Source organism: Acartia tonsa, chromosome 7 (genome assembly GCF_053477335.1).
Source record: "Acartia tonsa isolate MP-2025a chromosome 7, ASM5347733v1, whole genome shotgun sequence".
Classification (NCBI taxonomy): domain Eukaryota; kingdom Metazoa; phylum Arthropoda; class Copepoda; order Calanoida; family Acartiidae; genus Acartia; species Acartia tonsa.
Genome location: NC_137266.1, coordinates 30323503 through 30348934, shown reverse-complemented (window position 1 = coordinate 30348934; position 25432 = coordinate 30323503). Strand labels below are relative to the sequence as shown.

At 29.7% G+C, this 25432-nt stretch overlaps 2 protein-coding genes across 3 annotated transcripts in view; both read left to right on the top strand.

The window, feature by feature from the left end:
• Window positions 1–2273, top strand: part of LOC145325256 (uncharacterized) — a 51552-nt gene extending 49279 nt beyond the window's left edge. For both annotated transcript variants that reach the window (XM_080168189.1, XM_080168188.1), the window contains exons 17-19: window positions 204–315; window positions 932–992; window positions 1328–2273. In XM_080168189.1, coding sequence (XP_080024315.1) covers window positions 204–315; window positions 932–992; window positions 1328–1377 — 223 coding nt within the window. In that variant the 3' untranslated portion in view covers window positions 1378–2273. The remainder of the gene's footprint in view (window positions 1–203; window positions 316–931; window positions 993–1327) is intronic.
• A 19370-nt stretch (window positions 2274–21643) lies between these two features.
• Window positions 21644–22513, top strand: LOC145325255 (uncharacterized). The gene has a single exon (XM_080168187.1). The coding sequence runs from the start codon at window positions 21701–21703 to the stop codon at window positions 22409–22411; it is 711 nt and encodes a 236-aa protein (XP_080024313.1). The 5' UTR covers window positions 21644–21700; the 3' UTR covers window positions 22412–22513.
• The last annotated feature ends 2919 nt before the right edge of the window (window positions 22514–25432 follow it).

Sequence of the window (25432 nt, the reverse complement as noted above, 5' to 3'; positions counted from 1 at the left end):
ATTTATTTTTGTAGGGGGTACCTACCCTTCCCCAAATAGATGAAACCCTCATAAATGTATAATATAGATCACGATATATTTTGGTTAAAAACAGGAGACAGACACCCTTTCACTTTTGTAAAATGTTATCATTTTAAACCATAACATAAGAAAATTGCAAGGTTTCGTGATTTTTCAATCTTAACTGAACGTTATGCTTTTAGGTCCCCCAAGATGAGTGGTCGTCACGATCAATCCATGAATGGTTTGAGTCCCGGAGAGGTCAGGAAAAGAAATCTGAGAAAGACAAACTCTTGGCACCCTGTAACTCAACAGGTTTGTATCAGCGTTTTCCTTCGAAGAACCTTGTTAAGCACAGAGTCCCTACCAACTCTTAAATTGAAAATAAGGATTAACTGTTGCTCCACTGTGATTCTATTGTTCCAGAAAACTGATTATTTCTAATTTTATTCATGGGATACAATTGTTTCTTTTGTATCTTTTAGGGATCTAAATCTACTATATTTTTTCTTTGATTAAATTTAAATTATTACTCATATTTTATAGACAGTATATCATTTATTGACATTTTAAAAAACTCCCCAAATTTGTTTAGCAAACGAATAAGAAAACGTAATAAACAGCCCAATGTCACCTCCCTTATTTAGTTTATTTCTTGAATCAAATCCCAATTTACCAATTTCAAATGAAAGTTAGACTTGGGGTGTTTAAAAACTAAATTTACTCAGTAAAGTAACTAGAATAGATATATTATTACATGGATGTTGCACCAGATTTTCATGTACTCTAATGAACTTATGGCAAAATACCGATAACCCGAAATTCCCCCCCCCCCCCCCCTTTGACGAAATAAAAATCCACTTAACTGAAAAGCTGAAAATATATTTGATTATGTTTTTTAGCCAATCTGTAATAAATAAATATTTTTCAGGATGATTCTATGGCCACATTTTCTTTGTTTTCTCCTGCTGGATCTATTGATCTTTTGTCAGGTATAAAAATTGTTTATTTGTTATACCCGCGAACGCAAATAACCCATTATTGAAATAAAAGGGTATTTATATAGGTATATGGAAGGTTGGGTAAAAGAAAGAGATTACTAAACCCTTTCATCATTTTCAATTTTATCATGAACTAGATGTCTGAATCTTGTAGGCTTTACAGTAGTAATCATTAACTAAATATAACCTAAGCTATGAGTAAAACAGCATCCAACATTTGCTTAAATTGGTCAAAATTGCAAAATCTAGAATTATAACATTACTGAAATTATTATCAATAATGGTCGTCTTTATATCATCATTATAAATAATTAATTTAATTTCAGGAATAAGAAAGAATTTGAGCAAGCTTGATATTAACAGTGAGACAGAATAAAGGAAAAGATATAAACCAAGAAAAAATAATAAACATGTATAATAAATTTGTAAATAATTTCTTATATTATGATGCTAAAAACTAAGTCTTTGGAATTTATTTCTAGTCCAAAAAAAGTATAAAAAATCTTAAGTTTGTCTTTTGGTAATTTCATGAAAAAAGCTATACTAAAAAACCTTTAAAGTTTAGTTTTTAGATTTAATTTTCCTAAGTTTGACATTTTTTTTAGTTAAATGTCTTACTTAAGAATTAGATTTCTTGTGACTTTGCCTAATTTTGCCATGCTATAATTTTGGAGATATTTGGGTGAGGATTAAATATTGTAGAAATAATGTATTAAACTGTTATTCATTAATAATTGTTCCTTAACTAACAATTTATCTAAAAAAAATCAGTCAATTTTTGAGGTAAAATTACTGATTTTTTCAGTTAAGGACTGATTATTAATTTAATTTTTACTGTATTTTTTGAATTATTCTTTAAAAGTAACAAAAAAAGTCTAAAAATTTCATGTAAATATCTTAAATTGTCTTGTAAATAATTATTAATAACCAAGAAATATTTTTATAACTTAGTGCATTTTTTATGGATATATTAATCCTTGTTTATTCTAAAACCTATTTCAATTTAGTTTTAGAACAATTTTGTTAAACATTTTGTAATTTTTTGTCAGGGTTAAAAAAGAAAATCAGATCTTTCAGGCAAAAATGCTTTGGCATATATTCAAGGTTTTGGAATCATTATTATTGTTTTTAGTTATGGTAAAACATTTAATGTGTTTTATGAAATTATGTTTTTTTTATATGAGATTTATGTGTGTAACAATGCTCAGTTTCAATATCTGTATCTTTTTGTTATTACAAATTTGTTGTTAAAAAATATATTGTCTGCATTTTTGGAATTTAGTTTTTTTTTAGAAAGGGGGGGGGGATAGAAGTTATTTTTAGTTTTATTCACGAGATACCTCCTCTTTGATTCCACAAAATTGACATAGACCAGTACTAAGCATTCGTTAAAATCTCAAATTCGTTCTATCCTAAATAATCCAATATATTATCATAATCACGCAACCTTAAAGAACCATGAATATTTAGAAGAAAATAAATGTCGTTATCGTTATGATAAAATTAGATAATAAAATACTTTGATACAAGTTTAAAATTGATTAGAATATTATAAATCCATAACAAACTTTTTAAAAATGTTTTTATTATGGCTTGCTTTTAGTCCAAATTTGAAGTAAAAAAATTATACTGATATTGGTTTAAACAATAAAAAATTATTCTAAATGAAAAATAATCTTTATATGAATTGATTTTATAGACAACAAATTTGAAATAATATCATGCAGTTGTTTATGAATAATATAAGCATCATGTGGCCATGTTTTCTTTTTATCTAATGATGAAGCTTATTGAATTTCAATCAAATTCAAAACCTATTTTCATCCGATTTTTTCGACTAAAGTAATTTACAAAATTTGGTAAGTTTGTACGATATTAAAATAGGAAAAGTACTCAGATTAACCTATATAATAAAGGTAAACATTCAATGTATTTTTTCTGATCTAGTTAGTACCCATACCAATATTCTTTGAAAAGATAGAGAAAAAAAATAAGCACCGAAAAGTAACTATTTGTATGTTTTACATCACACAAAAAGGGAACAATTTTCTATACTTCTGATTTTTTAAATAAAAATATAAAAGGCGTATTGTATTATCAATTTATTAAAAAGGAGAACCATATCAGTTCCGTCATTAGCGAGATCTTAAGCTACAGACACACATCCTATCAATTTTAAATAAGAATAAATCTTGGAAATCAATTTTGAAAACTAATTTATCGTTGAGTATTTTTGATTGCCTATAATTTAAATGATTTAATGTCAATCAAAATAAAGTCAAAGTGTCAAATTATATTCGTGTGCTCTCAATATCAAGGTTTGGGAATTTATTAAATTTTGTTTAAATACAAGCTTTTCTATAACTACGGTTTGTATGTCACAACGTTCAGGGACGTGATATAAGTGTTTGATTATAGTTGTAATATAAGGGATCTAAAGAGATAAGACAATAGATTGATGTACATCTCCTGTGATGACAGACAAAATTACCCTTTCAGTAGATAAAATTAGTGGTTTAAACGCTCAGCTTAATGATCCATCCAACCAATGAAAATTCTTTAAAGTCCCAAAGTTGTTCAGCCAACGAATAAGAAAACGTCATTATGAAACTTTGGGGACTAGTGTAATAAACAGATCAATGTCCCCTTCCTCGCTGTATTTATAGTATAAAACCCAAACCATCTGTACAAATGTTATTACTTTTTGTTTTTCGCTCAAATAAATGTTGTCATCCTTGTCTTGTTTTGAAAATTGATAATTATTCTTTTTAATTGTTTGTCAGTAGTATTTTTTTCATAATTGATAATTAGAGGGTATTTAATTAAAGATAAAAATTATTGACACTTTACTTTGATTTTAATTTTGGTCTTTTGTCCTGTTTAGTCAACCAAAATAGTGTTTGCTATTATATGATAGAGGTGACGCACAACTGATAGGCAGATGAACGGACAGTCAGATATATAGATGGATTGTCAATTGAAGTAAAATAATAAAGGGGGCAGGGATTTAACAACTGTATGTTCAAGAGGTGGGTACCCTTTCCGACATTTAATTGGGTCTTTGAGTATCAGCTACTAGCTTCGGAAATTTTAACACAGCGCTGCAAAATAGCAGAAAGCAATTTGATCGATCCAATTAACAAAAAATACAGTTAGTCTGCTATTTGTAATTTTTTTTACGTCCGTTTGTTTGGAAAGATCTTGTAAACAGCTGTACTGATCATTTCACGATCGTTTAGGGAAGCTGAATATTGGTCCAGAGTAGATTTGAGGATAATTTTCGGAGTTAATAAGATTTTTGTTAAATTGTTTTGATTATTGTTTTGTGGTGAAACTTTACTTACCCACATAATAATCTAGTTATAATGAGTTCAATAATTCATGGAAATTCAGTGATACTCCGAAAAAAAATATAAACTTACTCTCAAGCAGCCGTTTACATGTCACAAATTTGCATTTGTTTAAAAGAAAGGCAGTGGCGTGCAAAGGTTTTTGGCAAGGGAGTGTGCGAAGCTCACCTGAAAGTTGACATTACATTCTCTTTCTCATAATCAGTGCAGAGCAGTATAATTGTTCACAATCATGAATTTTTTACACTTTTTACCCATAGCTAACCTTAACATTATTCTATTCAGTTTATAGAAATAAGGATTACAAAATACATAAAAGTGTCTCTATAACTCAGACAAGACGGTAGGACAAATTAACATCAACAATTCCAGGGTGTTAGAACATAAAAAGCAGAACAAAAATTTATATAATTGTAAATAATGTACGTATGGACTTTATGGTAACGAGTATAGAAATGCTAACCTTTCTAAAATGTATCAATTGTTGCAGGAATTCAAAACATTCTAACATGGCTAAATTATCGATAAGAACTCTCCGTTACGTTGATAGACAGAGATATCCTAATCATGAAAGCTCCGTTTTTTTAGATTTAGAAATACAGCTTAAAATAATATACCAAGAACGAAAAGATTCCGTTTAAGTGGCAAGAAAGGGCGTGACCAAAACCATCTACAAAAAGAAGACGGTTTTCTTTTTAGAGTGAGTGTGTCCTTAATTATTAATAATTAGGATAGAAAAATAAGGTTACCAACACAAATATTATCATACCTATTTCATTATATTAGGCTTTAAATCAATGGTATCTAGCAGCTTGACAATGCTTTTAAAGCTTCAGGAGAGGGAGGGGTATATCAATGTTAAAGAGCCTTATTGTTTCATCGACGTTACCTTTTCTTAGATTGAAATTATTTATAAAGGTTCAATGATGGTTTTAGCCTGTATTTCAGCCCTTTCCCTCCCTCTTTACATACATAACCCCTGGATGCTAGGTTGCTGCCTCTATTTTGAAAATAGATTAATTTCTTTCTGGTCGTATAGGTAGATTAATGGCTGGTTAATCAGTTGCTGGATGGTATAAGGTGTGTCGGAGTAGGAGCCGTATAAACAATAAGTAATTATAGAGCGGGACATCCTTTAAGCTTTTTACTTCCCAGGAATTAAAGGAATAGATAAATAAGTAATTTTTGACTCGTAAACGAAAGCTAAAATTTAGTAGTTGGTCGCTTTCCCCCTTACTAAATGATCATTTTAAAAGTTTTAAAAGTTTTGTTTTTCCCAAATATTTATTTCTCTTGTAAGGAAGGGGGGGGGGAGAGTGTCATAAACCCTTCCAACACACTAATAAAATAAAATAAAAACATGATCTATACATGTTTCAATCTTCCATGTAAAACAAAACCATATATATCTTTAGTACATAAAGTTTTTAGGGTTTTTTCCCTATCCTTTATCCCCGGTGATAACCCTTATTTACACCACATCAATACTGCACAGATTCAAACCTATAACCACAGAAGAAGAAGTGGGAGATGGTAAAAAAGAAAATTAAGGGTTAGATACAAGGGAAGTGGTCGTTCAAGGGACACTCATATCTTTTTTTAATTGGTTCCACTATGAAGTTTTGTCTCTAAGTTTACTTTTTAATAAAATAGAACTAATGGTGAATGAAAATTAAAAATATGAAGTAACTTTTAGAATCATTTATTAATTACAACTTTATTCTTTTTTAATAAATCAAAAACAAAATCTAAGAATTTCCTTTTAAGGTATGGGAGGAGCAGAAATTTGGCCAATGGTGGTGGGAGTTTTTAAAGAAGAGTTGCTAATGACTCATTTTCACACCCAAGAATGGCATCAACCATCAATCTTGGAAAATAGGGTTGTCACAATATTGTAACAGTTTTCCTAATTTACAGAAATATCCATCATTATATCAATCGGGGTTCTTTTTATAAATTCAAGAAAAATTAAGCTATTTTCATCCTTTTTTATTACATATTTGATTTACTATAATATAACTTTTTAAATTTTGAAAAAAATTAACGAACTTATGCTTAACATTTATTCTTTAGAATTAAAAAAATTACTATGATTAGGAATAATGATTTTAGTTTTGTTACAACCCTATTCAAAATTCACATTATTTGAGGTGACCCTGGGTAACGTCCCTTGGACCTACAGGGGTAAGGCAATGGACAACGCCTTCATATCCCCAATTATGATAACAAAATCAACAAAATTGTAAATAAAAAATATTAGTTGAAAATCTTAAACACTACTAGTTTGGAACCTGCCAAACAAAGTCTTATAAAAGTACCCAAAGATCTTGAGCAGACTAATAAAACTTTGGGTACCAAAGTAATTTACAGCCCAATGTCCCTTCCCTGTCTGCCCTGGATAAAGTCCAGATTTTGTACATGTCACTGTCAATTTGCATCCAACCACGCCCCCACCCCACCCATTAACTAAGGGGCGAGAACTATAGGTCTTTTAAAAAGTTTGGAGGATATATAAATAAGCTAAATTTTATTTTTGTAATTCAGCGTTTTGTATGATCTTTAAGGTATTTCAAACGGCCTTTACTTGTCGAGTGAAAAAAGAAAATACCATTATTCAAGGAGGGACGGAAAAATTTTAGTAATTTCAGATTTTTCTAAAGTATACTATAAAGTAATTATTATACGTGGATATCTAAAATCCACCAATAAACTGTTCTTTGGACAAATTAAGTTAAAATCAAAAAAGCTCATTGATAATACTTATCAAAAATTAAATCTTAATCTTCCTTTATCATTAAAGCCTGGCAGACAAAGTAAATTACAGAGTAGAATTGCATTTAAAACATTAGAAATAAATCAAACTGTACATTTACCTATAACTTTATCTGCAGGTCCCAATGGCCAGTATTTTTAAGTTAATGATGATTAACAACTTTCCCACCCTTGCTTATTTTTACTCTGGGTAAAATCATATATGCTTAATTGGTAACAGAAACCAATTTGAAATTTCCCAGATGAAATTTTAAGAAAATTATGATGCTTAGTTTTGTCTGTCCATCCCCATAATATTCAGTCCTCAGCTCTTTGGGAAAATTGTGATAATATTCAGATGTAAGATATAGAAAGCTGTTTTTTTTTATAAAGATTCACTTTTTATATTTGACTGTTCATTTGTTTAAGAATTAAAATAATGCTTGTTATCTTTATTAATGAGGCATTTTGCCATCTTTGTTTAATTTATGCCAAGGCTCGGCAGCCGCAGCCACCATCATCTGCCGGATTTCTAACCCACCCATAAAGCCTCAGCCACCCTCCACTATCAAATTTTGATTTATCTGTTCTAAGCCGCAGTCTTATTCAGTCTCAGCAACCTTCAGCCACCGTAGCCACAAATTAGAATGAAGTTGCAGTTGCGCGCATGAAGGCACGACTTCCTAGCTCTGATTTCTGCTCATGTTGCTTTTTTTCTATTCAAATTGACAAAATAGATTACTAACTTTATAAAATTAAGGATTAAATAACTATGAGGTAGGAAAATTTTCTAAAACACAAAATCCCCGAAAAATAATTTTGCCAAAATTATTCCGCCAAAGCTTAAAAACCTAAAGCACACTGGTGTGAAATTAGGAAGCCTGTAATGTCTAATTACATATTTATCAAACAAAATACTCGGTAATTACTCATAAAACCACCTTCTCTATATATCTATCTGTCTATCTATCTATCACTTGCGCTATCTTTCTATTTTTCACGGTTGGGAGGTGGGATATTTTGTCCCTCACATCAGGAGTGTTTACTTAATGAACGAACTGACCGACAAATTAGGTCCACATTTGTAATACCCCCCTGTCAATATATCTATTACTTATTTACTTTATCCATTTGTACAAGGATGACAATAGAATATTTTAAAATAAAAACTAATATAAAAATTGTTGTTGAAATATTATTATTATATAAGATTTTCTTAAAAGAGAGGAAAATATTATCAACCACACAACTATAATAATTTATCACCTTTAAAGTTGTTCTATAGCCATGATTTTTGAAATGTCGATTCTTATGACTATTGGACACCAAGTAGTAAAGTTTTAAAACGTTAGTATTTTAATATAAAATATCAGTAAGTTCGTCTTAATTGTTGAGCTTCCTTTCATGAACGTTGTCATCCCTGGTTTTTTAATATCAAACAATTTTGTTTAGTATAAATCCTTTAGGGTTAAAATTATATTTCACGTGGTGTTATTTTTACTACATAATTATTTGGTTATTTTCTCATGTAAATCTGATTGATTGGCCGTCATGAGTGACCGACACAGCTAGTTTCGTACAACAGGAAGAACCACTCAATTATTACAGTTTTATACACAAATGGTTTGTTATGCTTTGTTATGCTTATGACATTTGTTAAAGTGGAGATGGGTAATATATCAACGGCTAAATGATATTTAATGACCCTCTATAAATTCCAATTATTAAAAGAAATTATGTTGACTATATGACATGAAATAAAAGTGGTCATAGCTGATATATTATCGAAATGTCATTTATAAATGACTTATCCTTTTTTGTCGACAATATGGAATTAAAAAAAGGGATCGTTACTGACATATTGTGTGCATAACAATATTCTAAAGACATTATGACTACATTTGATTTTCATACAAATTTTGAAAGGTTCAGAGAGAAAAAGTACTTTTTCGAGTTAGCTTTTGAAAAAAGAATCTTTTTTAATGAATGTAAAAAAATGGACTTAATTACAGGGTTGGTTGTCTGCAATAATCGGGATGTTAGTTTCTTAGGACTTACTACAAAAGTTGGTCTCTATGTTCTAATCAACCCACTTGCTATTAAAGAGATAGATTACAGCAGTGGCGTACACAGCGCTTCACCAGAGGGGTATGAGGGGTGGAAAAAGGGAAAAGCAGATCTCCAAATTTAATATTTTTGGTGGATGTCGACACACCCAATTTGCAAGTCACTGCATTACATTACAGTAATATTTCCTACCCAATACAGAATAATCTATATATGTACCTAACTAAATAATAATAATATGGTAATAAACATGTATTGTTAGATATTATCTACAAATTGGTCAGACAATGACACTTACATCCACAGAGGAAATGTGAGAAATGTTTTTTCTTATGATGGATCATTTTAATTTGATTTGACCTCTCTTAATTTTTAAGTTGCGCATCTACTCTATAACTTAGATATGTCCGTCTTTTTTTATTGACAGATCTTAAAATTAAAAAAACATGATTTTTATAAGAAACAATTAGCTTAATTGATATTGCGGTATAAATCTATAGTCTGGCATTTAAACTAATGTTAATAGCTTGTTACAAATTTAAATAACAATTAAACCTTCAAAAATATTGGAGAAAATCTTATAGATAGTAACAGATATACCTTTATTTTAATTCTTTTTGGGCCAGTCTTAGTTTTTTGTCTTTTTGTGATATGCAAATTTTAAAAAAAAACCTCATTTCCTTCGAACAAAATAGAAAATTATTCAGGGTTGGTAGGCGAGGAAGGGCAGGGGTGGGGGGTTAACTTTAAGACCTCCCCCCGCTGCAAGGCATGTTCAGGGGGACATTCTTTATCAGCATGGCGTCTGCCACCTTTTTGTCTCCTGATAAATAAAAAAGAAGTAGAAAAAAGGGAGAGAACGAGAGGAAGGAGAGAGGGGTGATTATGCTGGGTTTTGTGTGAGAAAGAAAAGTCAAAAGAATTGAATTTCGGTTACATTTGAATGTTTAGACCATAACCAAAGCAAAAGGACACAAGTTCCCTCCCCCTAATTTATCCTGAAAAGGTGACCCCCTTTGACTTCAATTGGACTCTATCCGCCCCCCCCCCCCCCTTTCCCCAATTTCTCGTAATCGGTTAAATATTGAGCCATGCCCAATTGCTCAGTTCTTTTTGTCATTGTATAGATTATACAATTCCGGTCAATAGCAACAAAGTAGATAAAGTATCTTTGAGACCAATATTTTCGGGGGGTTTGAGGGTGGGGGTAAATTGATCAGGGGGTGTGGTTTAAATAAAAATGGGAGGGAAGATTTTAAACAATAAAATGATAAAACCTTTGGACAAACAAAAGAAGTTGAAACTACAATAATCTTTATTCTTCGAGACAATCCAAAGTTATTAACTCTCGTAGATTCTTATCGGCAAAGGTATTCAGTTTGACCGCCAACAAAAACACACAAAAACTGAGTTTAAACCGACACAATTAGAAAAAGAAATGTAAAACTCAATAGCGGCCCGGCTTTTCAAGAATAATAAACAAAATATTGGTTATTATTTAAAGAAATTGATCTTTTTATTCAAAGAATTTGACTTAGTCTTTGAATTTTGTTTGTTAATAAAAAACACAAAAGTTTTTTACTTTTTATGAAAAAAATACAAATTATAAAAAGTATAAAAATGGGCGGGATTGTTCAAAGTATCTATTTATTTACTCATTTAGATTAATCCTTAAAATACATATTAGTTTATGTGAATGAGTCAAATTTTATTATTCTAAGGTCAGTTATTTTATAATCTCATAGGCGGAGAAAAAACCAACAAGGCTCTAAAAATAGGCGGAGATTTCATTAAACAATAAATGGGCGGAGATCCAAAAATATTTACATATAATAAGAAATAAAATAATTCGTTAAAAACTCCTCCTTTTTTATCATTTTATTGATTTATTATTTAATAATTTGTCTGAATTCTATAAAACAAATAATATTACGATATGTTATAAATAAAAGCAATATATTAGCGTCTCCTAGGACTTAGGCATAGGAAATTGTTTTAATGTGAGAAACAAATATTTTTTCTTTAATTTCCAAAGCCGCTTTAAATCTTTTTAATTGTAGCTTCCCTGTTAAGCATAAAATTACTACTAAAAACACTAATCTACCTAGTAAGGACATTTGTATATTAAATACAATTAACAAAAAAAAACATTTTTGTGGGAAAAATCAAATTTGTTTTTCTATGATTTTATTGATGTTAGGGTTAAGTATACACAATGGGCCCTTTTTTATTTGATTATGTATCAACTAGTTGATCTAAAACAAGAATAATAACAACCATAAGAGCAAAGCTTACCAATTTATACAAATAAATTACAAAATTTAGAGTAGTAATTTTAAACAAATAGCAAAATATTCGAAGAAACTCAATAATAAAAACTCTCTGTTATATTCATAGAGATGCTAGCCTAAAATGAAATATCAAAATTGGACGTGCATACATTTAATAGACTATAGAGCTGCTACGATTTTCATTTTTAAACGTTAGAGAAATTTCATCTTTTATTACAAAGGTTTTCTTTAAGTTCAATATCCGTTCCGAATTAGAATGGTTTTCATTGATATCAAACCTAAATGTAGAAAAGCTTCGCTTTAGATAATTGCACAAAGACAAACAGCAGGGGGGGGGGATGCTAACCCCCTAGCTTTGAAATCCCACACATGACAAGCCCTTGTTAACCCTTTTATGTTGTTTTGTATATGCATTGTCCTTGATTTGTTTGTTTGGTTCATTTTTTTGTGTTTAATTAAAATCCTATTTGTGATTATTTGTCAATATATTTTACTAAAGCAAAGCTTTCCTAAACTTAGGGCCTGTCCGTCTGTAACAGATTTGTTTTAATTTCAAACTTTGATCATTGATGGTTCCTGTAACAATTAAAAAAGAAATACAAACCTATACCATAACCAAAATCTGTAGGTCCGCGTTTTCAACTTTTTTGACAAAAAATTTATATGACATAATTATCATATTCATCTAAATTTAACATATTTTTTTCTGACGATTAAGCACTATGTTAAAGGCGAAGCATCTGTGTAATCAAGTTTCAAAAGCAAACAGTAATTTTTAATTTATTTCGGATTATTTTAAATATTTAATGTGTTTGTCTGTCAGATTTGTCTACGGGTTAATGTATGTTGTCATCCATGTTTTATTATTTTCATTTTTCGCAAAACCTCTTAAAATTTATTAGAAAAGTTTTAAACATATCTTCGCAGTTGTTAAATTTTAAAAAATGAGTTTTTGAATGTAAGCAGCGACCTGCTATTACTTCTGGCAGCTGAACTTGTTGCGGCTGCTATTTTTATATCCTTATTTTCTCTAAGATTTGAGATTATGTTTTATTTTTAAATCTTAAAAGAAATACAAATTAGCAAATTGCTTTGATGACACCAAACTAAGATAAATTACTATAATTTCTGATTCTATTTTTAGATAACTATTTCTAAAATTTTAATTTATAATTGCTTAATTTTAGTCCATGAGAAAGTTTTCTATATTAACCCCACAAATGAACTTAATAACAAGGATTATTATATCCATAAGAAGCAACTTTTAGTGAAGGTCGATTTAACAACATAAAAGTTTGAAAAGATGAAAAAAAAATAAGGGATAGGTTGATTTTTTGATTTAAAGAGCATTTTTCTTGGGACATGTATCAACATATAATGCTTTTTTATTGAAGGAAAAACAGTGTATGTAACTATTAGAGAAGTTTCGCTCCTAAAATATATATTACAGTGAAAAGGAAATAGTAATAAAAAGATGAAACCCCCCAAAGTCCTGAGGGAGTGGGGAGGGGGAGAATGAAAAGGGGTCAAAATGCTTTAGTAAAAAATGGCATATTTACATATTTTGTGTAATGGGTTTCCAAGCATAAATGTCGCTTTCAATTAACATTTCCTTAGCTTACATGATCCCTCATATGGAGCCTAGCTCTTCCAGAGTTAAATGTCTGAAATCTTTTCAACTTTTACAAAAAATGTTCATTAGTAGTGTAGTTACTCTAAAACTTACTTTTCTTCAATAACAAATTATTGGTATTGTCTTATCGATTTAGAATCTTATTAAATCTATTATACAAAGTAGAACGATGTCTGTCTGTTTGTTTGTGTGTTTGTTTGTAACGAAGGATCTCGCTAACCGCTGAACCGATCGGGTTCTCCTTTACAGTAGGAAATAAAGTAGGAAGGTTTCACTACTAAACAGATTGATTTCTCCACATTTTATGGAAGCTTCATATAGGCTCATGGTTGGTTTTAGGCAATTTAGTTGTAATAACTAAGTTTGGTTTTAGGCTAATTTCCTACTGTCCTTACTCTTTCGAATACAGGACTCCTAGATGCTAGGAGCGCAGTCCCTAGTAGTTTAAATTTTAAAAGAAAAAAAACTTTGTTTGCCTTCTTTGACCATAAATAGAAGTCATATTATTATATATATACTTTTCGGATATTTTGCTCCTTGTTATCATTTGTTTGGGTAATTCTGTAAGTTTAGGATTAGAATATTGGGGTGAAAAAGAGTTCTTATGTCTATGGAAGTTTGTGTGAAAAAATTGTTATCATTGACCCTAAAAAACAATTAAAATTAAAGATTTACTAAAAAAAAGTTCATCAATGCATTAGAGTTAGACAATTTGTTAGTTGTCTATCAAAATATAAATGTTATTAGTTGTGAAGCCAATCTTATTATCTTTAACACAACGTACGTCAGCTAGCCTTTACTTTATTTTCTTGGCTTCTATTAAAGTATATGAAAACAGCTTAATTTTTACTAGTCTATATCCCCGTCAGTAATTCTATGAGAACATTGATTTTTTTTAGGAATATAGATTTTTTCAGTTGCTATTTAAGATGATTACGATTGCATCTTTTTTTTATAAAAATTCCTATAACAAATGAGCATCTATTATATTACTAACAAATATATTAATAATAAAAAATTAACTTTTGCGTGAGAATAGTTAAAATAGGCATCTGAAAGGCCCTGAGAAGATTCTCCTGATTAATGAAATAAACTCTTTGATTTTCATTCTCTGTCCTTTTTTGTATCTTTCATATTTACGTGCTTTGTATCTTATGGATGTTATCATTCTAGTTTACACAAAAATTTATCAGTGTGTGTTTAATTTATAATTATTCTTAATAAAAATTCTTCAAATTTGTTTGATCTAAACCTACAGAAGTTATCTTGCTTAAAAATCAGGATTCTTAGACAGAAATTAAGCACTTAATAACAGGCCTTAGCGCAAACAAATTTTCTTTGATGGAGGGGTTTAAATGACCACTTTAGTCTTTTATTAAAATGGGTTAGTTTAAGATATGAATATTTTTTTAGTTGGAAAGAAATTGTGCAACCGGGGTCTGTCTTTTAGTAACTACGCCTCTGTGTTACTTTAAGGTCTTTATTGTCCTATCGAGTAGATTTAATTCATAATCTGTCCTTTTATCTTTTTAACTTTTCTTTATTATTTTCTATTCTGTTTTTTTTTAATGTTTCTTTCTTGTTTTTCCTTTTTCATATAATATCATTCTCTCTTCTGAAAATATATCATTAGAAAAATAATCTACCAACCTATAACAATTCTGTATATTACATTATTTTCATTTTATACTTAAATTATATGACAACTTATCTTCTTATGAAAATCTAACACTTTTCTTTACAGTTTAATTCAATCTGTCCCCTTTAGTCATAATACCTTCAAGGGTTTTGCGGCATAATTTAAAAGGTAATTTATACTTTATTGAAATAACAACGCGATAATGTGCTAATTGAGGTGTTGTTTTAGTGTGACTCTGTGTTTAAAAGATCTCTAAAACCTGCTAAAAGTTGTGTGCGATGTTATTGTTTACTGGTGGCTAATTACAAGTTAGGCACGGTAGCGGTAATGTTATAATTACAGCCCAAAGGTGGCAAAGATTATGCTCAGATTACTCATTATTCAGGATGTTTTTCTTCCACACTGGACCGGAGGGGATAGGCAGACACCTATCATGCTTCTGTTTTGTCATACACACACACACACAGAAAAAAACACACACACATTATGTCGTAATTTGTGCAATGTTTTGATAAATTTTAATGGTAGACATAATGATTCTGGGTTTTAGAGATAAAACAATTTGGTAATGTGCTTTAGAAATTATGTTTATTTTAAATTAATTTGCTTTTTTAACAGAAGTAGGTGCTTAAAAACTTAATGGGTATAATATAGCCTCACCACTAAATTTGGTTTGTACAAATCAATCTATAAAATCATATAAAGGTTTGATAACAATATATATTATCCAATTTTAAGAGATTTTTACACAAATGATTTATAGCAGATTAACCGAATTTACATTTTTAAGGACTTAACTCATGGCTCGACGGTAGAAGCTTAAGGATTTTAAGAACGCTTTTAATTATAATAACATTTCTATCTATTTTTTCTATAATATAAAATCAGTTAAAAAAACTATAACATCTGTCCCATTGTAATGGCAAAAATTTGTAGAATTTCAAAGGTTATAGATTGTTATACTTTGATAATCTTACATTTTTCAAATCTGGTCATAATGGTTTTAAATATACCCAGAAATACAAGGTATTGTTAAAAATGATCAATCATAAAAACAAGAAAACCATATTATAATATGTTCTATATTATAATTCGAGAAATTCTGCTCTGGTAGATGCTAAATTATAGTGGCAAAAGAAGTCAACTAAACCAGTTTTCTCCCCCATCTTCTTATCAATATGTCAAAAAAATACAGGCAAGCTTTCTGTCTGTCTTTGTGTTCCTTGATTTTTTTAAAACTACTGAACTAATAGAGCTCTTTTATAGGACAACGTCAACTTTATATTTGTCCTGGGAAGGTTTTACAAAGGAAATAAGTAGGATAAAAATACTTTTATATGAAATTCTCAGTACCTTAAATTCTTGATATCAAATATTAAAGCACCCAAAAATTTGTGCTTTATTTATCTGTTTACCTAGCGGGGTGCATACCCTGCGTGGGCGCACACCACAACCAGTAAGCGCCTACAGTAAATGCGCCCAAGAGCGCGCTCAGTCGGAGCCGCGCTAAATACAATGCACTAGAATCTAAAGATTCTGATAATCATAGTAAATTTAATTTGGGATGAACAAAAGAAATTCTTGTTGACTCTGCCTAGCTCAGCAGGAACCCCGCGGGGTTAGATAACTTGAAATTTTCCAAATATTTGGAAGTTTTATTTATATTTATTTTGGTTCATTACGCAGTTAAACTTGGTTCATAATAAAATCTATTTATAAACATTATCTATTTCAAACGAATTAGTGTTTGCAATATTTCTTCGGCTACAATAACTCATTTGGTTAGATTAGTCATGTAAGAATAGTCATATATTTTAAATTAAATCAATGTTACGATCAGGTACGATTTAGAAAGCAAAGAATTTCTATAATTATTACCATATTTGCGTCAATCTCATACAAATTATTTTTCAGCTGCTTTGACAATACTTTTCACAACCAGTTTTTTTAATGGTGATTCTTAGGACTTTTAAGCAAAATATGCATCCTGTATTTAATTAGTTTTGCATTATTCTTCTTTCTTATATTATATTTCTAAATGATATTCCATTTCTTAACTGTAATATTTTTAATGTTAATTTCTCTGATTTTTCAGCTTTTCTTTTATGATTTGATTATCTTAACACTTTTTCGAATTATGTTTTTGTAAGAAGAAATTTTTAAGTTGCAATCCGTAATATCTAAGTTTATAGATTATGAATATCCACATATGTAACTATCTAATGTAGCAGTCTACCTATTATCCTTTCTCATTTCTGCATATTATTTGCTATCTATCTGTATTTCCAACTATCTAACTAGCTATCTATCAACCTGCGCGGGTTTGTTTCAGTTGTTTCCCAATTATTGTCCATTAATTGATCCCAGTAAGAAATCTGATTGACAGAAGAGGCTCTCAATTCATCAGGGATTGCATAGGTAAGTATGTGTCAGGTATGTGTAGAGAATAAAAAATAATGAGATTTTTTCATTTGTTATAGAGGGTGTTTTACAACGATCTTTGATTTTTGCTAGTTACCTCAAAAAACAGCTTAAAACCAATATGTGACCAGTATGTTGCTTAGCTGATTACTAAAATCCAACTTATTTTATAATTGAATTTGATTATTTCCATTTAAAAATAATAAATATTAACACTTCAAAAATCTGTTTAATAAATCTACTATTCTACTATTTTCTTCGCCCTTAAAGGAGGGTGGGGAAGATTCAGAAAATAGCGTTAAACCACCATAAAGCTTGAAACTTACCTTAAAAATCCCTTTATTTCTGTTTGGTGTACAAACTTGTAAATAACACTAAATTCTAAAATTTTAATCTTTCCAGATTAAAACTGTTTTAATCTACTTGTATTTTCATTATTTGTGTCGCACTTTCTAACCTGTTCCCATTATTAACCACTAGATTAATCCCAAAGTTAATCCGCGAAAATATTTCATAGAAAACTTTGCAATAAATAATCAGGATTATGAGGGATTAAGATCCTGGGTGGATAGGGGAAGGATTTAGCATAGTTTTAAAATCTATGAAATTTTTGGCTTATGCTTATTACTGATACCGACAAAAGTCAAATATTTTTTCACTTCTGAATTAAACAGTAGGATTAATTAAAGTCAATTTCCACTTACTATTATTTTTTTAGTAAAGATTATTTGTTGACTTTTTAAATCTGGCATTTAATTAAAATTCATTAAATATCTTTATCTCTAAGTTGTTATTGAGTCGATAGCGACAAACAAAAGATTCTTTGCTTTTATTCATAAAGTGTGTTCATGCATTTTGCATTTTAAATATCCATTGATAAACAATAAGAACTAGGGCATTTTTCCAAGAAAAGATAGTAAAATAAAGTACAGACAATTTTAAAACAAATTCATATAAAAATATGAAATTTTCAAGACCAATTTTGGCTGATTTTTAGAATCTTACAATAGATAGAGCTCTCTAGATTTTAAGTAATTTTACTAACTGTAATGAATTAATAAAAACTCAGCATTCAAAGTAGAATTTATATTGATTAGAAGTGCAGCTTTTCAATATCTTTAGTTTGTGAGTACGTTAGTCTGTCTGTATATCCGTCTCTTAGATATTTTTAAGTATCACAATAGACAGATAGCTACAGTTAATAAGGATGTATTATAATTTAAAGGTATTTGTAAGATCTTCTAATGTTTTTCATTAATTTAGTCAACTAACTGTATGAAGAAAAATGTGTTGAAAGATATTTATTTGTTAGGAGTAAGTACAATATACATTACAACCTCTTTTTTGCCCCTTACATCAAGACGAAAACTTTAAGATCTTTACTATCTTGGATTTTTGTGCATACAGAATTAAGCTTTAAATCTTAACAAAAAAAATTACAGAATAGAAATATAACAATAACACAATTTTATTCGAAGGTATAAAGCATGTTACATGAACTTGTAAAAAAGTCACGAAACCTTATAAAAATATAGATTCTATTATGGGCCTAAGTAATGAAATAATAATTGTATTTCAAAGTTAAAACTCAGTAACCTTTTGAGGATTAAACACTCTTTTTACATAATATTTCACTTCTTATTATTTCAAATTAAATAATTAGTTTAAAACAATACTTTATGCTAGCTTATTAAAAAATCAGAAATTAAAAATTTTAATTAGTTTTACTTAGTTTAGTTTGTTTTTAATTAAGTTTTTAAATTCAAATAGAAGTATGAATTAAAATGTAAACAAAATATTTGGACTACAACAATTAAAGCATAATAGGTTATTCTTTTTATCGAAAAAAATCCTAGATGGTCTATAAAAATTTCTTGTACGCTGGTCAAATTAGCATTACGGAATGAAAGTATTTCTCTTCGGGGCTGAAGCAAGCGAGATTTGGGACTAGTCTTCTCATCAATAAATAGATAAATATGTTTGATATCATGGGAGAAATTGAAAATCACATTAATTATGTATGTAGTTGTGTGTTTTAAAACTCTGTGTAAGAGAAAAAATGGACTTAAATATTGCATTTATTTTTATTTACTAGCTGTTTATTTACTACTATTAGCGGCTGCGCCGACAGAGACCGCTTGGGGTACTTAAGGAAAGGAAGGTCGACCCTCCGCTTTGTATTTTTTATTTGAAAAATAATTTTGGGGTCAAGGTATTTTTCCTGGGTTGTTTTCTCATGGGAGAGTTGATGTACTCTCTCCCAAAAGAGTTATAAACCTTCCCTGGATCTATAAAGATAAACCAGTCTAGTTAGAGGTTAGCAAGGTCCTTCGGTACAACCACACAGACAATCATCATATCACTTTTGAGTAGAGATTGTGCTCTAATCTTTGTTTGTCTGTTCTACAATTTATTTTTAATAAAAGCTAACTCTATCCTTGAAGAAAAGTTAATGTATGTGAGAATTAGAGAATACTCTAGTTCTCTCAATATACCACGAATATTTTTGTACATATTTTTTCTTCAATATAATAAGCTGACTTTTAATGTTATTTATAGTTTTTTTTTATAAAAACAAATATACAATTCAAACATGATAGTTTAAAAATAAAACAATTAAACTTTTGATTCTCTATGTTTCTTTGGTATATCAATGTCGATCAAATATTTCATTCTATAAGGAGGGTTGATTATTATGTTCAATATAAAGAGTAGATGCTTTTAATATTTCCATATTAAATAGAACAATTTTTATATACAATTAAAGAGCAAAAGTTTAAATCTGTGACTAAATTAGAAAAGAGAAAAAATTGAGTAACCCAGCGGCCTACTGTCAATCTATTGAGCATTGCTTACATATAGACAATATTCTAAACTACTTTTAAAGGAGGGCTTAGCCCCCCCCCCCCATAACTATAAAAAATTGATTTGCTACATATATTTGATGTGTAATGTATGTCAAATATAAAAATTGTAAAATGAAAATTGCTTGGTAAAATTTTTTTTTACAGAAATTATTTCCTACCTCCCCCCCCCCCCCTTGTTCATTAAACTTTCTATACCCTTGCGGGTTGACAATTGCGTACCCACTCCTGCTGGGTTAGCCACTAGGCTTTTAAACCTTAAGTATTTTCTCATGAAATAAATAACAGGAGCCAAGCCTTTCTTTCCACCTGTTTATTTATTTGGGCAAAAAAAGGGCAAAAAAGCAGGGATCGGAAGCCTCACGTAAGCCGCGTGTAAGCCTCAGTGAAATCGTGATTTTATCACTATAAAATTCAGCTGGATGTATAAAACGGCTCTTTAGCAGACAATCCTTCTTTCTTAAATTTTTTTCTGCTCACAAGCAGGTTTAAAACTGAGGCTTATGCGCGGCTTATGTGAGGCTTCCGATCCCTGAAAAAAAGGACAAAAAAGCACATTTTACCAGTATTTTTTTTATATTGTTAAAAAAATATATTAAAATTGAATATTAGGCCTAAGAGTAACTATTGTATAAGTAAATTAGATATTCCACTTTATGAAAATTAATAATTATAGCATAAATATAATATTATTCCTAATTTTCATATTTCTTTTTGATTAAAGGTTTTGATCTCATTTGATTAATAATTTTAGTTTTGATTTGCAGATTTGTATCAATCCTATATTTGATACAATTTCGAGATATAAGTAAACTTTTTTTCCTGAAAGCTTTCCTAAAAAGCAAAATTTAATTTGATAAAGCAATTTTATTTGAAAGGGTGAGCATATTACTTTACATTTAGCCATCATTATATGTGTTTTTCATAATTTTGAGAAAAAAATTGTTCTAACCCATTGAAAATAATTGTTTCATTAAGAAATATATTTCAATTTCAAGTTAATCATGTAAATATTCGTCTAATACATTTGTTTGAATATTTAAAGTTTACTAGGAATGTGGAATACCCAACAAGGATGACAACATCCATGAAAGCGAAACTCAACTAATCAGAAAATCATAGAAAAAACAATAACACCGACAAATAGAGGGATATTCTTTATATTAAGAGAAAAAATATTGTTAGTAAGTCTTAACAAAACTTCAATGTTATACATTTCCTTCCAATTCAGAATTTGCCTAACTAATTTTAGTAATCACTCAGACGTACTATTCTTGTAACATTGTATCTAATAATCCTAGGAATTACCAAGTAAAAATTAAAATATAATGATATAAAGGAAAGTTTTGCTATTAAAAATCTCATTACATATTTCATTAGCTTTTGCTCAGGTTTTACATATTTCTCATTGGCTCACACTAAATAGTTGATTAACAAAAAGGGTGAATAAAAAGGGGATGGGGGTGGCTGCAGTGTTTAATCATATAACAAAAGGAGAAAGGGTAGGGGGTTTAGTAGTAGCGTGGTTGTTAAGAAAAAGGGGTGGTAAGATAGGGAATGGGGAAAGAGGATTTTTGGTAGGAAAGGTTATATAAAGAGAAGAAACACCGGTAGTGAATCAGTAGACCTTTGGTCATCATTTCGATAAGTTACTTCAACTCAAATAAAAACACAGCAGCCACAATGCTTGGAAATTGCTACCAATTACCTCCGTCACCACCCCACTCTCCCACAACAATGTTGAGTGGTTTGAGTTATCCTTACATGGTATATTCGTCCTTGTTATCTGGTGGATGTGTATCTCCTCCGTGTTCACCTCCCCTCACAACAGGAGCAAGCTTGAAGAAGCCAAAGAAAAGATTTATCTGCAAGTTTTGTCACCGTGAATTTAGTAAATCTTATAATTTGTTAATTCATGAGAGAACCCATACTGATGAGAGACCATTTCCATGTGATATTTGTAACAAATCCTTCAGAAGACAAGATCATCTGCGTGATCACAAATATACTCACACCAAGGAGAGACCTTATAACTGTGGAGACTGTGGTAAAGGATTCTCTCAAGCCAGAAGTTTATATATTCACAATATTATTCAACTTGATATCCATAATATTTCCTGTCCTATCTGTCCAGCAACACAAACATTCCACAACAGATCTGAATTAAAATCCCACCTCCAATCAGCTCACCTGGATGTTAAACCCAAAGAACTTGGATTTATTGTAGAGAAGCTTGGTAATATTCATGGAACTATCTGTAGATCATCAGAATCCTGCAGTCCTGCGCCCTCCATGTCTCCAGAACCTGCCACACAACAAGAACAAATTATTCCTTTGAACCTGAAAGTTGAAAAATTCACCAGATTTGGAATTGATGATATTTTGTCAATGTAATTCATATTTCAGCTTATTTTTTCCTCTCTATGTCTGTGATAACATATAGTATATAAATATATATTTAAATATGCCAAATTATTAATAAAAATTAAATCATAATTATATTTGTAGTTTATCATTCTTAATGGTGTAGATATTAATTAAAGGTTAAAAAGAATTTATTATTTTTGGTGTTTATTATAAGAAAAAGTATTTTTTGGGAATAAATTTAAATCTTTACAAAATTTTAGAAATAAGAAAAAGCAGAAACCTTACTAATTACTGAAACCTGTGCCAAAAAAAATCTGGGAGACAAAAGCAAAAAATTGAGGAAAGGGTAAAAATGAGGCAAAGCATTATGTCGTCAAAGAATGAACTATCCTATAACACAATAAGGTAAAAAATTAGTCACCCCCCTTTATTTCTCACCTAACTTATTTCAACTTATTGTTATATTTCTCTACAGCCCGAGGTTGCACCGGCAAAGGGTCTAAATAAAAAGGGCGCAAAAGAAAAGGGCTATAGCACGATGTTATTATTGTCCCTACAAGTACTCAGTCTATTAGTTGGCTATTGTGGTCAGTCTATTGTCAACTAGTTGTAGCCAAAAATAGACAAAAAAGGGACACAAAACAAAAATAGGCGGCCCGCGTTTGAATTATTCTTTTTTGGGGTGGGTTAGGGCGGGCGGGTGACACTCTCTTACACTTTGTTATGTATTGTTTGAAGTTTAGAAAGAATAAGAAAATAATAGAAAGATGGAAAAGGCAAAGTGAGAAAGAGAGATGGAAAAATAGGACCACCTTTGAATAAAGAAAAGAAAGAAAGAAAGAGAGAGGATTTGAATAAGAAGAGAACTAACGGATTATTACGAAGTTACTTTGTCGCTTCAGTTACTATCTACTTTTCCATCTTTGTATTTATAATAACATCTTTTATTACTATTAGTAGGCTTTTAAAAAAGAACAGAAAATAAAGTTTTGTAAAAAAAAATTTAAAACATTCGCTATCTTCTGTCGGAGCTTTGATGTAGCATTTAGTATGATTATCAAATGGTGTAAAAAAACCCTGCTTTTTATCAATTAAATAAGAGAGATATAGCATAAAATGTATGTCCAGATATCTTAAATATTTTTCAAAGCGAAGCTTTTCTAAAATTAGGGTTGGTCCGTCCGTCATAACGGTTAGCCCTTTTCGTCAATCTATACATGTCGGAATTGTCTTATTGATTTTAAACTTTTTATTTTGATTCCTATATCAGTTAGGAATGATTTAGCAGCGTAGCAACTCTATAAATGTTACCAGAAAGTCCGTATGTCCATTTAAAACTTTTTGACAACATTTTATTGTTTGATATAATTATCCTATACATCTGCTTTTTGAAACAATAATTCCAAGGACAACAAGGTTCAATATTATAAGCGAGTCATATCTATGATCAAATCGTAAAAATGAAAGTATGTCCTTTTACAGTATCCTGTATTTAAGCAGTTTTGCAACAAATTTACTTTTAACTTTGAAATTAATGTTCTACTAATTCATTTCTGACACTCTACAATTGTTAATGTTAGTTTGTCCTACCGTTTCAGAGCTTTGCTTTTACGGATGTTGTCATCCTAATTTTTAAATCCTGGCATTTCAAAACTAAACCCTAATCTTACTATTTTGTTAATGACCTGACCATTAATTATATTCTTTTTCTGGTAAATTGTTGGTTAATAAAACTGTAGGCAAATGACAAAATTTAGTCTTGATAAAATCAGTTGAAAAAGTGGCTTGCTGTGTTAATTTTCTGTGAACCTAACAGAAACAAAAACAAGGATGACAACTTCCATTAAAGCATAACTTTAAAACTAACATTAAAACTTGTGTCAGAACTGAATAAGCAGAATGAATAGGATAATCATATAAAATAAAAAAACATTGTTGTCACAAAAGTTAAAAATCGTCATGTTTTATTTAATGGACTTGCTACGTCTTGCATATTCCTTTAAAACTATTTAAGGCTAAGGAAACCCTTACTCCTTGGCTAGCAAGCCATGGAAACTTATATACGATGTTGCCCATTAATAAATCTTATTAGAACTAGATCTATGGAATCGCATTCTAGCAATTACTGATATGAAATATACACTAAACTTTCAGTAGTTACTTAATCATTTAAATATGTCAAGTTATTTAGAATGTTATTACTTTAGTGTTCACCTGTTTTACTCCAAATATTATTATTTTGACCCCTATGTGAAATATGTTAACCTGTTATGCTTTATAACAAGGATGTGGACATGTTTATGGCAATTATATTAAGTTAATTTTAATTATTTTTAATATAAATAGATAAAGATATGGATAATTTAGCGGTTTTGACCCTACACTCTAGGGGCTCTACAATGCAATGCAATGTAAAGAAAACTGCCTAAAACCACAAAAATATATACATGAGGCTTATATGAAAAGCATAACTAATCAGTCAGCCAATTTCGAGATCCTTGGCTTTAATTAAAAAACCCTACTAGTTAAATTATACCTTCCATTTAACGCTTTTCTAATAATGAATTTTAAAAAAAGACGTATTTTGTTCAAATAAGAAATTGTAATTGATCTCGCAAATCAAGGAAAGTTTCACTAGTGGTGAAAGGATAAATCTGAGAAAATAACACAAATATAATTGATTAAAATTGCTGAATAAATGCCCCCCTGTTCAGCTTTGTAATATCAGCTACTTGTCAACCAAACCAACTGATATGTTTTCAATACCAAAGTAGATTCAACAAAAGTAGAATATTAAAGATATTTTTAAAATGTAGAACAACCATATGAACGATTTTTCTTTATAAATATTTTTCTAGTAGAACTTAAACGTATATAAATTATCAAATGCACAAATCATACCTTTTACTCATGTGGAAGGCTATACCCAGGCAGGATTCTAATCACTACGTTGATACAACCTAACATAACTTTAATAATATTCCCATTGAAATAATTTCTCTAAAACTAAAAGCAAGCTACGAGATAAATTAATTGTGTAGTAGTCAT

Excerpts from the sequence above, each read along its gene's own strand:
- LOC145325255 (XM_080168187.1), top strand. The coding sequence starts at position 21,701 with ATGCTTGGAAATTGCTACCAATTACCTCCGTCACCACCCCACTCTCCC.